Genomic DNA, 13,752 nt, shown 5'->3' on the forward strand with positions numbered 1-13,752 from the left:
TGTACTGACATCACGCTAATCAGGGAAGCGCCATCCTGTGATGTTGGGAGCCGGTCCACTCCTGACCTATTCATTAGGTGAGTGTTGGGCTGGTTCCTCGCGTTACCTTTTCTTCACCTAAGCATTTAAAGACAGACTGGCTACCCCTCCGCGTCCAACACCACAAAGCTCAGGTACGCAGCGCCCATGTGAGGCTTTTCTTAACACAGAGGAAACAGTAAGGTAAGGATGACCCACACGGGAATGGGCAGTAATGGACCAGAATCCTCTAAACTAAACAACGCCAACACCAGGTTGGGGGAGTCCGCCTAATTCAGCCAGGTACAAAAACCATTAAAATAGCACAGGGGAAAACTGCTACCTGCACCATACCTGCCAACTAGGTGGACAAACTACAATGCCAAACTCACAAGAGAACCACAGATATGAAGCAAAGAAACGCAAAGACTAAGAGGTAAGGGAAAAAAAACAGTAACCCAACTCTAAAACCTCTACTTTCCCTGTACACTTCTCATACAGAAAACCACACACAACCACTACTCTGCACAGCAATCCGCACGTACTTCACCACACAGCAACAACAGACAAACAACACATAACACGGACCAACAGCACGTGGTTGTAAAGCAACCGGAGGGGGGTGTCTGTACTCCTGCTCTTTATACGGCAGAGGAGAGGCAGAGGACCCCGGCCAAGATTCTCTATTACGGTAGCAATGGACGGGTAATCAAGGCCTAGCCTCTCAGGAGGTGATGCAGGCTGGTTCTTAAGTACAGTGTAGTCCCCAAGCACCCACAAAGGAATGTCCACACACTGTATCACTGTATTAGTTAAAACAGTCTTTATATAAATAAGGTTCAAGGTTAAATACACAATCGCCATAATACACTTTGTGCTCCGACAATTCTAAAATGCTAAATATATACAGTTCTAGATGGTACCATGCTTAATCTAAATGCCATTAAAAATGCATCAACTGTACTCAGTTCAAATAGCATACAAATCAATACGGTAAAATTATATGAACCATAGATTTCAGAGGAAGACAAGTTGGTTAGACAATTGGCAGAATACTGAGTCCCTACCAACCAGACCCAGTTCTGTATGAGGATCCCCCCACCTGGGCAACCTGTAAATGAAGATGCACTACAAGCCCAGTCCATATACTGTCTATTAAAGTCTTATCTTCTTCTATAGTTCTGCAAACCCAAAGGTACCTTGTGTTGTAGAGTTCTTCATCGGGGAATCGACGGGCCCTTCTTGAGTACACTCCCTTTCAAGCTGGAGCCACAGGTCGTCGAACTTCCGAGATGAAGAACGGGTGAATGTTGTCATTGAGGTAGCAGCTTCAGTCCTTGCGGTACTCGTAGACGAGTGATCGAAAATGTCCTGCAACAGGGGAGGCGTGCGGTGCACCTCAACGATGATGGTTCGTTGCTGCAAAGAGTTAGTGAAAAACTTTGGCCCAGGAAGGGGGTCGAGTCGTTGGGGTCGGCGAGCGGGACATGACCACGGCTGGCTTCAGTAGCTTCGTCCGCATCTCTGAGGTCTTCGGGTGGCGGGAAACCTACCGGCGGATTCTCCTCGGTCATCGACGGCCTTGACTTTCTCCGGCACGACGAAAGCGGTCGACGATGATGTTCAAGGGAGTCCTTAGATCAAATGTTCTTAGGCAAAGAAGCACTGCGGCTCCGGTCGGCGATGGCTGTCGTCGACGGTGGACGGCTGTCCGGTGCTTCTCTTCGTGAATCCGCGGCAGTCCCCGTCTCCGGTCGACAGCCTTTCGTAGGTCTGTCTACCAGGGAGCTTTGGCAAAGATCATCTGGTGCACGATGGTCCCTCGTAGCTCAGAAGGAGGTCTCCTTACCAGGTCCTCTCTTGGATCAGTTCTTGAAGACACAGCAGCTTTCAGATTACACGGAAGGGAACAGCGGTTCACCTTCTTCTTCCAGCTCGGCTTCGAGAGTAAGCATCAAGTATCAACTTCAGCTTCTGAATGATTTCTAGCAGTGACAGGCACCCAGATATACTGTTGATCTCCCATTCACTCTGCCGGGTCACACTCAGGCAACCAATCACTCATTAGGGCATTCAGGCAGCCAGTCAGCCAATCAGGCTTACAGTGCATTCAGGCCATTCTCCTCCATCCGGACACTGACAACACAGAATATGGATTCGGACAAGTACCACGCCATTCAACACTACACACTGCATTCATACCAGTTTCGGGCAGGGCTGTCTCAGTCATTGTGTCAACCACCAGATACTAGACAGCCATAACACAGAATGCGTATTCCTTACACACTCCATTCACCCAGGTCCCACCCCATGGGCGTACCCACAACATACAGTCATTGGGAAGGCTCCAGCCAGTCTAGCCTGGACTTCCCAACAACACTATATATGAAACTTCCACCCAACAGCCAGTCAGGGGGAAGGGACAGAGTCAGGGCTTCTCGGGACTTCGGGAAAAGTAAGGTAACAGTCGATAGAAAGCAAGAGGCCACAGGGGCCACTTTGTTTCCTATCAGGAATCCACTGATTCCAATGACAGAGCCTGGGCATCCCAAAATGGAGGACGCTCAGGGCACCTGTCAATTCAGTACAGAGCTGCCACCAGCCCGTACCCTGCTCTGTGGGCCACACACAGGTGCCCAAAAACATACACCAGGAGTACAGGATCGTACTCTCAACCATGGGTGCTATAAGGGTATCCCAAGGGTCTGTTCACCAAACACAGGAAGAGCTGCACCGCCAGGAGTCCCACATGAACCCCTACGCGGAAAACAAGTCAGAACAAATGATAAAAAGCAACAAAGGACAAGGATTCAGAGGCCCTACCCTTTGGTGCATTTCCAGCATCACAATGGGAACTCGGGCAAGCCCGATAATGGCACTCAAGCTCAGTGGACGGTGCAAACCGAACTGGAACTGCCAACATGACATCATTGCTCTCACTCTCCTATTCCCACTACACCCTACTAACCCCTCATCTTCAGATCCGCCAGAGCACCTGGGAACAACTGGTGATGGTGCAGAGTACACATACCGTTAACATTAACATCCACAAACAAAGGTAAAGTGCTGATTTGCATATCTTACAGAACCACTGGGAAATTAATGCACTTTCAGCTTACAATCCGATACACTGCAACATTTTAACTTTGGTGGGCAACCGCCTGTGGTGCTTTCCACATTTAAACCTTCCCAGGCTTCTTCCCAGGCAAAAGCACATGATGTCAAAACAATTCTCGAGTTCCAGACATCCTATTCACATCCAGTTAGATCCCTCTGTGTGTGTGCTGAGCTTCCAATATGGAGTCTCAGGAAAGTAATGAACATATATGGCACACACTTGTTTCCAGGTCTCACTGGACTGCCAAACACGGTTACGATTTTTGGGTGACCTGCAAGGTACAAACAAGCCTGTGTACTCTGAAAGAGAAACAATAATGGTGGCAGCATCGTGGAACTATTTTCAAAATTACATAAAAGCTGCCACCAGCCAGTGAACAGCACAACGAGTCAAACAGGAGGACCTCCTCAGAGAAAAGATTAGAGGGTAAATTTGGAGCCTGGAGCCCCATGTTCTGGGAGCAAAACACACATTGCATCAACAAGGAGGACTCACTGAAGAAAACAAAGGGGTGAACCAGTCAGAGCAAGCAAAAAAGTCAGACGCTCAGAGAGGGCCACAGTTTAGTACTTTCCACCCAACAACTACCAAATACACATGTAGTACATACAGGTAAATAAAAACATGCATGAAAGTGAATGGCCGGACCTCATTAAGAAAGGGTGTGTGTGATGTTTGGAAGGTTTCATTAATGTGTGGCAGGTGTCTGGTGCTTATAATAGTTGTGCTATATGTGCCTGGTGCTTACCCGCAAGCATGACTGCAGAGTCTTGTTTTTCCGTGTGGCCTTTTTGATGCGTTCGCTGGCAATGCGCCCCAACTCAGCAGCAGTGGGCATGCCAGAGACAGATGATAGAGCCCTGGGTGTCGTCTGGATTCTGCGTCGGAGCGCCCCCTTATTCTTCTTCTTGTGGTCCACTTGGCAGGTCAGCACCTTCTTTCGAATTGCCAGCCCAGTAGCCTTTCCCCGGAGGGTAACTGCCCGCTTGCGCACCTTTACCTCCCCCTCTGGGCTGGAGGCTTGACATGAACCTGCGGAGATGGGAAACATCATATACTGATATTTGGCACATCAAGCGATTCATTGCCACACTTTGCATTACCCCAGTAGCTGATCTGAGCCCGCTCCACACAATAGGGATCAATATTGGAGCAGACAGACACCTAGACTTTTACTATTATATGGCTTTACTTGCAAGTGCAAGTGTGTCAAAGTATAAGTGCAAGTGTGTCAAAGTATCACCTTATCCCCCCCCCCAAACCACAGTTAGGCTGTGAATGGACATCAGGTTATATAATGTATTTCAGAATTTACTCTACGTTCTGCAGACCATTAGAGAATTGGACAAAGTGGTCCCCCTACCCAACATCAGCACTGACTGTGCCCTAGCTGTACTGTCTTGGATACCTGTCCCTTTAGAAGGAGGAAGTTGGGTCGTCTGTAATGAGCTGTTTGGCTGCTGTGAGCAAAGGGATCTAACCCAGTACCATTGTGGTTATGTTTACATGTGTTTTGGTAACTATTACTGCTTAGTCTCTCGAAAGTGCTGAATGGATAGAGACAGAGGTGTTCTCCTACATATCCTCCAAGAACTCTAAAACAGCTATTGAACTGCACATGTGCTAAAAACATCCACTTCATTCTGCGTGCATCAACAGCATCAATTAAATTCCAAAAAACTGAAAAAACCTCTTTTTGATTCACCCACAAAATAAACGTCTATCGAGTCAAGAAATGTGACAAGACGATCCAAAATGTGAAACCTTCCTTTCCATTCCACTTGCCAAAAATCGTAACTCCATTACACATGTGAAAAAATCTCCTCCCAATCCCATATGCAAATATAGTGTCTGCCATCGCACAAGTTACAAAACTCTCTCAAATCCCACAAGCAACAAATATATCTCCTGCATGCCAGGTGTGACCAAACAGATGTTGCGTTGCGTAGGTAAGAAACGCCTGTTGGATACCTCACAAGCAGCAAAGATCTACCTTATTTGCAACAAGCAATGAACCTACTACACATGTCACACAATGTCCTTGCAACAAAACCCCAGGAGTCACCCCCACATTAAATAAAATCCCCAATCTAGTCTATATTCCTAAAGAATCTATGCTGCATTTAACATGCAACCTTTGCTTAGCGCCACATGCAAACAACTCAACAAAATCTTTCACCAAATTTCAAATTGATCAAAAACGTCTGGTTCATCTCGCATAAGACAAACAAAACCATTACATCACATTGTGATGAAGAACTAAGCCATCCTCCACTTGCTACAAAAAAAGTCGTCAGCTACCCACATATGGCAAAAACACTGCTGCTTTCCACCAGCAACTGAACCTATTGTATTCTATATGGATAAAAAAGGTTTAGTGCTAAGAGACGTAACAGAAACCTCTGCTGAATAATGCGCGTGACAAAGTGAATGTACGTGACAAGATGGTTTCTGAAAACCACATACTGGAAATCCTTTCCTGTATTGCTCATGTGACAACGTATGTTCACATCCCACATGCAGTACAACCTCCCACAGCTCACATACAACAGAAACCTCTGCTCTATTCCACATGCCCCGGACCCTTCTGCAGCATTCAATGGGACAAAAAGCAATCTACAACCCAGCTGACCATACAAACCGATTGCATTTCCCACAAATTAAAGCAATATCCCATTTCTGAACAGAAATGAAGTATATTTCGCATGCAATACAACTCTTCCTGCGCACCTGATATGCCACAAAACCTTTGAATTTCACACATAACAAACAGAAACCTCTGAATTCAACGTGCATGGATGAAACACATGTGTCAACTGCGACCCAACTCCTCTTTGCTTGTGTTGTGCATGTGTATAAAAGCTCTGCCACATCTCACAATCGACAATATTCACAGCATCCTACATAGGTAAATCACCTTCTTCATCTTAAATTCAATACTATTCTAGATTGTATCATGAACAGCAACTCTGCCAGTTTCTTGAACGAGAAGATTGTAACTCCCAACAATCTCCCTTACCCAATAACCCCTGTCGCTCCTTCTTCTTTTTGGCCTTCTGGTTGGCTTCCATTTTCACCACAGATGAAGGAGAGGGACTAACAGTTGGTGCAATCGCAGATGTATGCAAAGCAATGCTTGGGTCCTTGGACAATCGGTCAGAGATGTCATCACCTCCATCTTCGCTTTCCGAATCTGCATCATCATCCTTGTCTGGGTGCGGTGGTTAAGGAGGGAAAGGGAGACGAATATATGTTTTGCATCACCATGGGAAGGGGATCCAAAGCCCCCAATCAGAATCACATAGGATGCCAGTAATAACTATAAACTAAAGCACTTGCTCTCCCTGAACCTCACAGCATTTATTTATATGTAATGCATTATACAACACTTTCTACCCCCAGACATCCCACACATATACAAATAGCGTACACATCAGTGTGTAGGAAAGGCAGATGAATACGTCATCCATAGCTTCTGTCCCTCCCCCAGCTCAATACTGCACGGGTGAGAAACATTACTTGCTAAGACAACCGTACCACCCTTATCCCAGGAAGGTGCAGCAGGAGATGGAGCCGAACTAAGCTGAAGATGGCATGAATAACCAAACCAACGTTGTGACAATACATGTGCATGCATTAGACACAAAGCAAATGTGCACTCAACATGAAGAACGCGTACATTACGTGATATATGCACTTACACATGAAGAATATTAACATAGCATCCATAAGACATGAAGAATATTAACATGAGCCATGTATACGCTGAATGCAACATGAACGACACGCATGTATAACTCACTAACATAGAAATGCAACAGTAATGGGCAGCCATATTTTCTAAAATGGAAGCCACAACATGCTTCTAATTGAACAAAGGGCCTCAAGGCTTCATGAGAACACAAAATGCTGAAACCACAGAAATACAGGTCCACGCAGAGCTCAGGCAGGAGCTGTCAGCCAAAAGCCAAGGTAAGGGAGGGTAAGAACATTGTAGTGAAAGCACGAGATAGCAATTCCCAGGTCGCAAGAAGGATACTCCTAGATCAATTCTTATAACAGTACAACCAGCCTTTGTACGCCAGGTGCGGGACAACAAAAGACTCCATGAAGAATAACTCAAGAGTGTCCCCAGTGGCAAGAGAAAACATAACACTTGCATCAATATTAGCTAAACTCCAAATAAATGAAGGGTGAAATAATTCTAAACATGGTCCCATCAAACGTGAACCATAATGAAAGAACACTGTCTATTCATTAGCAGCGAACACAGATAGGACACCTGCCTTAATCCTTACACGTAACACCACAAGATGCCACACAAGGCCAAATAAAAAGAGATCACCCTGGCTCATGGCCTAGAAATTAGGGATGGTATTGTCTTTAATTGAAAGGAATGGAGTCTGTGGGCCTCTCTTCCCCTACTCCTGTCAGGCTCATGTTTGGACGACATGTAAAATGTCCAAGGTTGGTTAGTAATAAGCCAAACAATGAAATCTCCAATGTTACGCTAGCCATGAAGTACGGTGCAAGACAATTACATAGTGCAGAAATTATATCTTTTTTACCTTTATGAATTTTGAGGAGGTTGCAGGAGGAGGCATCAGACATTGCTACCCAATTAGAAATCGAACCCCTATAGAATGTATATGTAATCTCCACTATTGGCCAATCCCCGTTCCCCATAGGTTTTGGTAACAAAGATTACAGTATGTGTGTTATGACAAATGTTGAATATATAGAGCATTGTTTTTTATGTAACCAGCGAGAGCTCCAATAATAACATGCTTGTATGCAATCCCTGCTCTATTTTGATGACAATAAAGCTGTGTTTTGCCTTGTACTATGTCTATTTTTGTTATTGAGTCTGGGTTGCACTGGCTCCAGAACCAAGAGAGCGCCAATCTTCAAAATATACAGCCCTTTGCAAAATGACACTGTTTCCATCTTCAGGCATTACAGTGGCATGTGAACAACTTCGACCCGCAGTACCCACAGCATTTTGCAGACGGTTCACACATTATACAGTACTTTCTTTCCTTAGGCCTCACATCAATTTATAGACTGGTTAAACATTGTACGGTTTCTATCCTTAGACCTCACATCAATTGTAACTTGGCTGGCAGACAAGGAGATATACATTTTACAAGACCAGTGGTCTTGTTTTTGCTCATTATCCAAAACCCTTCTCATATTATCTCTACTTCATCCTGCCCCCCAAATCAGGCCAGCATCCCATCCTGTGTGCCAGTGCCTTGTTTCCCACTATCACCTTTGTGTACTTCGTTTCCCGATGTTCTGTTGCTCTGGGCTACTCCGTGCTCTTTCCCATTCACTCTCCCCTATGGCCCCGCATAGTGCTTGTAAAGCCTGCATTGCATTAGAGCACAGCATCAGTAGCATCTGTCCCTACCTCTGTGTACTAATCTAGGCTAATGAGTAGGGGACATATTTGGTGGGGGAAGTTAGGACTCGGAGGAAAGGGTTTGTTTCCGACCAGCTTCATTTGGGTCATTTGGCTAGCCTTAATGCTAGCCATGAAAACATCAATATATCACTCTCTGACGGTAGGCTTTGGTTTTGAATGTTATTCACACCTCTAAAGTAAAACAAAAGCCCCCTCCTGCTTTGGCTCTGCTACTTCCCTTAATCAAGGGAATTAACCAAGGTAGAGTTGGAGGCTGCATGTTTCAAAGCTGGCAGTAAACGGCAGACTTGGCAGCCCTCAGACAATACATTGTTCATCCATGAGAATTGTGGAAGCCAAATAGGAAGTAATCGTTTTCGGTCTCTAGTTTAAGAACCTAGTGCTTATACGACACAAACAACAAACCGAAAGTGCCTAAATGGGTTGGTCTTGACTACCAACCCTGTTGCCTCCACTCCAGTGCATTCTGACTCTGTTACTTAACGCAGAAGACCTCCCACCACATCCCCAAGCTACTCTAAATATAGGCCATTAAAGGTAAATGGAAAAGTCCCCTATTCAATATAGCCTTTCAATGGAAACTTACCATTCTGCAAAGGACAACACACCCCACTTCCCTCAATATGGGACCTTTCACTAGTACCAAATCAATAGTAAATTCAATGAACAACACTTAATGGTGATTTCAATTGTAACAATATGGCATTTGAAACGTGCTGTAAGCATGATGCTGGGGAGAGATTAGTGCATGGTTTTAGGCCCTGTAACCTGTGTGTCAGGTGTGGTTGGAGTGGTACCTGCTTCGCCGGAGCTGGCGGGACCAGTCTTGCTCTTCAGGGCGGCGATTTGGTTGTTGGCATGATGCTGGCGGGGGCTTGCTATGGCACTCCTCACCCGGCATAGTTTCTTCTGAATATTGGTTCCAATGTTGACTTCTTTCCGGCAGAAGGGACTAACGATTGGTGGCATGGCCTTGCTTTTCACCTTCTGCTTCAGCTGCGAAACTTTGCGAGCAAGCGTGGATGCCAGGATGGTTTGTGAGCAACTGGAAGCTTTGGAATTCAATGTAACCTTGAAAAGAATAACATTGATATACCTAAGTGGGTGCTAAGGCTATATATGCTTTTTTATAGAAAAAACAATGAATACTGGTGCTTCTTTTGAATTCGATGCACCTTCAAAGCTGCAGTAACTGTAGGTACAGGGAGGTAAATTGATTTGCCCAGTATCACAATGTCAATGAGCAAGGAAATCAGGATCAGAACCCCTCCACAAATCTTGGAGTGATAAACATTTATGTAGACCAATCTCATGAAATGGCCAGACTATGTGACATCATGACATTTATGTTTAATTTTTCAAAAAGATTCTGATTATACAAAATGGCAACACATAAGCAAAGGCAATATTATTACTGTGTTTCAAAGGTCTTGCTGGCACCCATCCAACCAATCATCTTGTTCTTTCCCATCTGCCCATTCTCTCACACCACCATGTTTCTCTCCCAACCACATATCCACCCTAACCCCATTTCCCTAACATCCGCCCACTGCATACCTGAACATAGTGTCTGGTGGGTCATTTTGTGGGAGGAGGTTTTTGACAACAATGTTGGGAATTCCTGCGCCCGGGCACAGTTTGAATTTCAGGTCTTTTGTTGGGTAAGTGTGGGGCTCCTCATCTAGGTAGAGAGGAATGCTACTGTGTGGCCGGTGTGAAGGCATCATGAAGAAGGACACAGACAACAGATTCCAAATTCAAAACAATTTATTTTATTAACTTAAATATCAGGATGGAAAAAGGCCTAACTTGCCCTATGGCATCCTTCCATTCCTCTAAAGTCATCATTAGTGTCTACTCTAATGGGACCGTCCTGGTCCAAGGCCCCCAGGCCAACCTTCAACTCTTTGATAGACGCTTCCCGTGCCTCATCAACTTCCTTTCTTCTGCAGTCCCCTCTCCCCTTTCTGTGACTATCTCGCCTCCCCTTCTGCCTCCTCCTCGGCTACCTTGCCCTCTCCCGCCCTCTCTGCCCCCTCCCGGGCTCCTCCTACACCTCCGCAGGGCGTACCTCTGTTCTGTACCCCTCCCCGGAAGTCTTTCAAGGATGGCAACCTTCTCCATATTGCCACTCTAAGCTCTCGCTCCGCTGTTAAACACTCCTCTGATATCTGCCGCCTTCTGGAAGAACTTGACCTTGATGTCCTCTGTCTCACAGAGACATGGTTCACGGCCAGCTCTGTCACGAGCTTTGATACGCTCCTAGCTGACAAGATTCTCTCTGCTCCCAGGGCCAACCGCTCCGGGGGGGTGTAGCCCTGATCTTCCCCAAGTGGATACCTGCCTCTGTCACTCCTACGCAGGCCTACTCCTCCTTCGAATGCCTCGTCTGCAGGTTCTCTCTCTCCCCTAGCCATTCTCTTACTGTGGCTACTATCTATAGGCCACCTGGTCAGATCTCCTCCTTCATCTCTGAGTGGGCGGACCTCTCCTCTTCCCTCCTGGTCTCGACTACCCAACTCCTCCTTCTTGGTGACTTCAACATCCACCTGGATGCCGCCTGTCCTCCCTCTGGACTCTTTCGCAACCTCTGCGACTCTCTCTCACTCACTATTCTCCCCTCTGGCCCAACTCACTCTGCAGGGCACACTCTGGATGTTCTTATCTCCTCAGACCTTCCCCTCTCTGTCCCTATCACCACTCCTCTCTCCTGGAGTAATCACTTTCTCCTCTCCTCCCACCTCACCCTCTCTACCCCTCAGGCCAAGCCACTTCCATCACCGCCACCCACCTTCTCGGTCATGCGACCCATGAAGCGCGTGTTAGCTGAGGCTTTCGCTGACACCTTCTCATCCCGCCCTCCCCCTTCGGCTGACTCTCACCCTGACACAGCCCTCTCCACGCTCCACTTAGCTATAAGTGATATCCTTGCCCCTGTCATGAGAATCCGCCTGAAGCCCAAAGCCAAGTGCAACTCCTGGTACGATTCCGACCTTGTCACCCTAAAACGCAAGTGTAGGGTGGCCGAGAGGAAATGGTGTGCTTCATGTGCATGCTCTGACAAACTGGCCTGCCGCCTGCTGCAAAGGCAATACAGGCTCTCTGGTCTATCCAAGAAGAGAGTGCATATCCAATCCTGCGACTCTGCGGCATCTAACAACTCGGCCGAACTCTTTAAAATCTGCAAGGAAATGGCCAATCCTGCCGCAGTCTCTACCTCTCCTGCCCCCTCCCAGGCCCTCTGTACGGCACTGGCTTCACATTTCATCTCTAAAACTCAGGACATCCTGTCCTCTCTCTCCTCCTTTCCACCCCCCATTCCCTGCTTTTCCTCTGGCCACTCTCCAGCCACCTCTCCTCCCTCCGTCTTTGCCTTTCCCCTGTTCTCTGTGGAACGAGGTTGCTATACAAGTACGATTTATGAAAGTGTCATCGAAACAGGTTCACCCCTGTTCCTCCAAAACCATCAAGGACCACATCGACTCCCTGTCTCCTGCCCTGGCTGATTTCTGCAATCACTCCTTCGCCACTGGAGTCTTCCCATCCCCCCTGAAGTACTCCCTTGCGCAAACCCACTGCTGACCCCTCCTGCCCGGCCAACTATCGCCCAATCTCCATCACTCCCTTCCTGGGCAAGCTCCTGGAGAAACTGGCCATCTCCCAGCTCAATCCCCACACTGAATCTGTCGGCTGTCTTCATGACCACCAGTCTGGTTTCAGAGCTGCCAGAAGCACGGAAACTGCTCTCCTGAACATCCGTGAAGACCTACTCTCCAACCTTGACTCTAACACACCCTGCATTCTCATCCTGCTTGATCTCTCTTCTGCCTTTGACACAGTCAACCATGCTATCATGCTCAACCATCTCCGTGATAAGCTGGGTATCACCGGTCACCGGTCAAGCTCTGACGTGGCTGACTTCTTTCCTCTCCAACCGACCATCCCAGGTCCAACATGGGTCCTTCCTCTCTGCTATCTTTTTCTCTACCTGTGGTGTCCCCCAGGGGTCTAAACTCTCTCTCTGGCTGTTCAACCAATACCTGGCACTCCTGGCCCACTGCATCGCCGCTCTCTGCCCCAATTTTCAGTGTTATACGGATGACACCCAGCTCATCTTCAGGCTACCCTCTGCCTCCTCCCCCACTTCCCTCATCTCTGACTGTCTGTCTGCTATCCAGGTGTGCTGCCAATGACCTCTGCCTTAATGCCAGTAAGACTGAGATTCTCCTCATCGCACTTCTCCTCCTTCCCCTTCCCATGCGCTTGCGCGATCTGAATGACACCTGGCCTAGTAGGATCGTTGTCTGTCCTCCTTTGTACCTCCTTCCATGCCTCGTCACGCCTTGAAACACTTGTGTATAGGCGCGTTATAAATGCCATATCATATCATATCATATGCTAAGGTGGGATTTCCCTACCTAAATAAAACTAAGGAACGTCTGAGTCCAAGAGTTCAATTTAAGAATCTATCTGTGTCTAAAACCTAAACTAATCTATAAATTGTGTAGGAATGTCAGCAACCAAAAGAAATAGTGTCCAACATAAAGTTCTCAATGTCTTCCAGCTTGCAGCTTTCTTCCCACTTCCTTTCCCAAGTATAAACCAGTTACACAAAGAAAAGTCTCAAAATTCACTCTCTTGGAATGAGGATGCAAGAGACTTATTTATGTCTCAGGGTTTCCTTTCCCCAAGTTAGGACTCGGGGTTCCCTTCCCCAAGTTCCAAGTCACACAATTCAAACAACCTTGAAATGAAATGTTCCCTTTGCCAAGTTTCAAGATATACAGTTAAAATAGAAACACAAAATATCCTTATCTCTATAGTTCAGTTAGTGTTATTTTCAAATATTTGTTCAGATAATTTGCAGCTTTCTCTCATGTTGAAATTTCATGGTTAATCAGGCTTCAGTATCCTTTTATTTGCTTGTTCTTTAAAGTCACATTATATTTCATTATACTGTGGTTTATTTAGCATTTCAATATATAATGGTTTGCTTGTAATATTTAATTAGCGCTTCATCATATAATGGTTTGCTTGGATTTATAGTTTATTTCCCCTTTTTGGGTTCCAAAGGTGCTAATTCGGTTTGGTAGCAACGTTTTAATTCAGTTCAGTATTCAATAATTAGCATCTTGCCTATGGTTCATTTTCACTTCATCTCTAGTTTAATATTTGTTTGTTTCACTTT

At 46.3% G+C, this 13,752-nt stretch overlaps 1 protein-coding gene across 3 annotated transcripts in view; it reads right to left on the bottom strand.

Annotated features, from left to right (window-relative positions):
• Window positions 1-13,752, bottom strand: part of BAHCC1 (BAH domain and coiled-coil containing 1) — a 683,113-nt gene that overhangs the window by 226,953 nt on the left and 442,408 nt on the right. For 2 of the 3 annotated variants that reach the window (XM_069655151.1, XM_069655150.1), the window contains exons 16-18: window positions 9,362-9,635; window positions 6,156-6,347; window positions 3,885-4,168 (exon numbers count right to left, since the gene is read on the bottom strand). In XM_069655151.1, coding sequence (XP_069511252.1) covers window positions 3,885-4,168; window positions 6,156-6,347; window positions 9,362-9,635 — 750 coding nt within the window. The remainder of the gene's footprint in view (window positions 1-3,884; window positions 4,169-6,155; window positions 6,348-9,361; window positions 9,636-13,752) is intronic. The other variant, XM_069655152.1, reaches the window with a different exon arrangement.

Source organism: Ambystoma mexicanum, chromosome 3q (assembly GCF_040938575.1).
Source record: "Ambystoma mexicanum isolate Mex_15411 chromosome 3q, UKY_AmexF1_1, whole genome shotgun sequence".
NCBI classification, from domain to species: Eukaryota; Metazoa; Chordata; class Amphibia; order Caudata; family Ambystomatidae; genus Ambystoma; species Ambystoma mexicanum.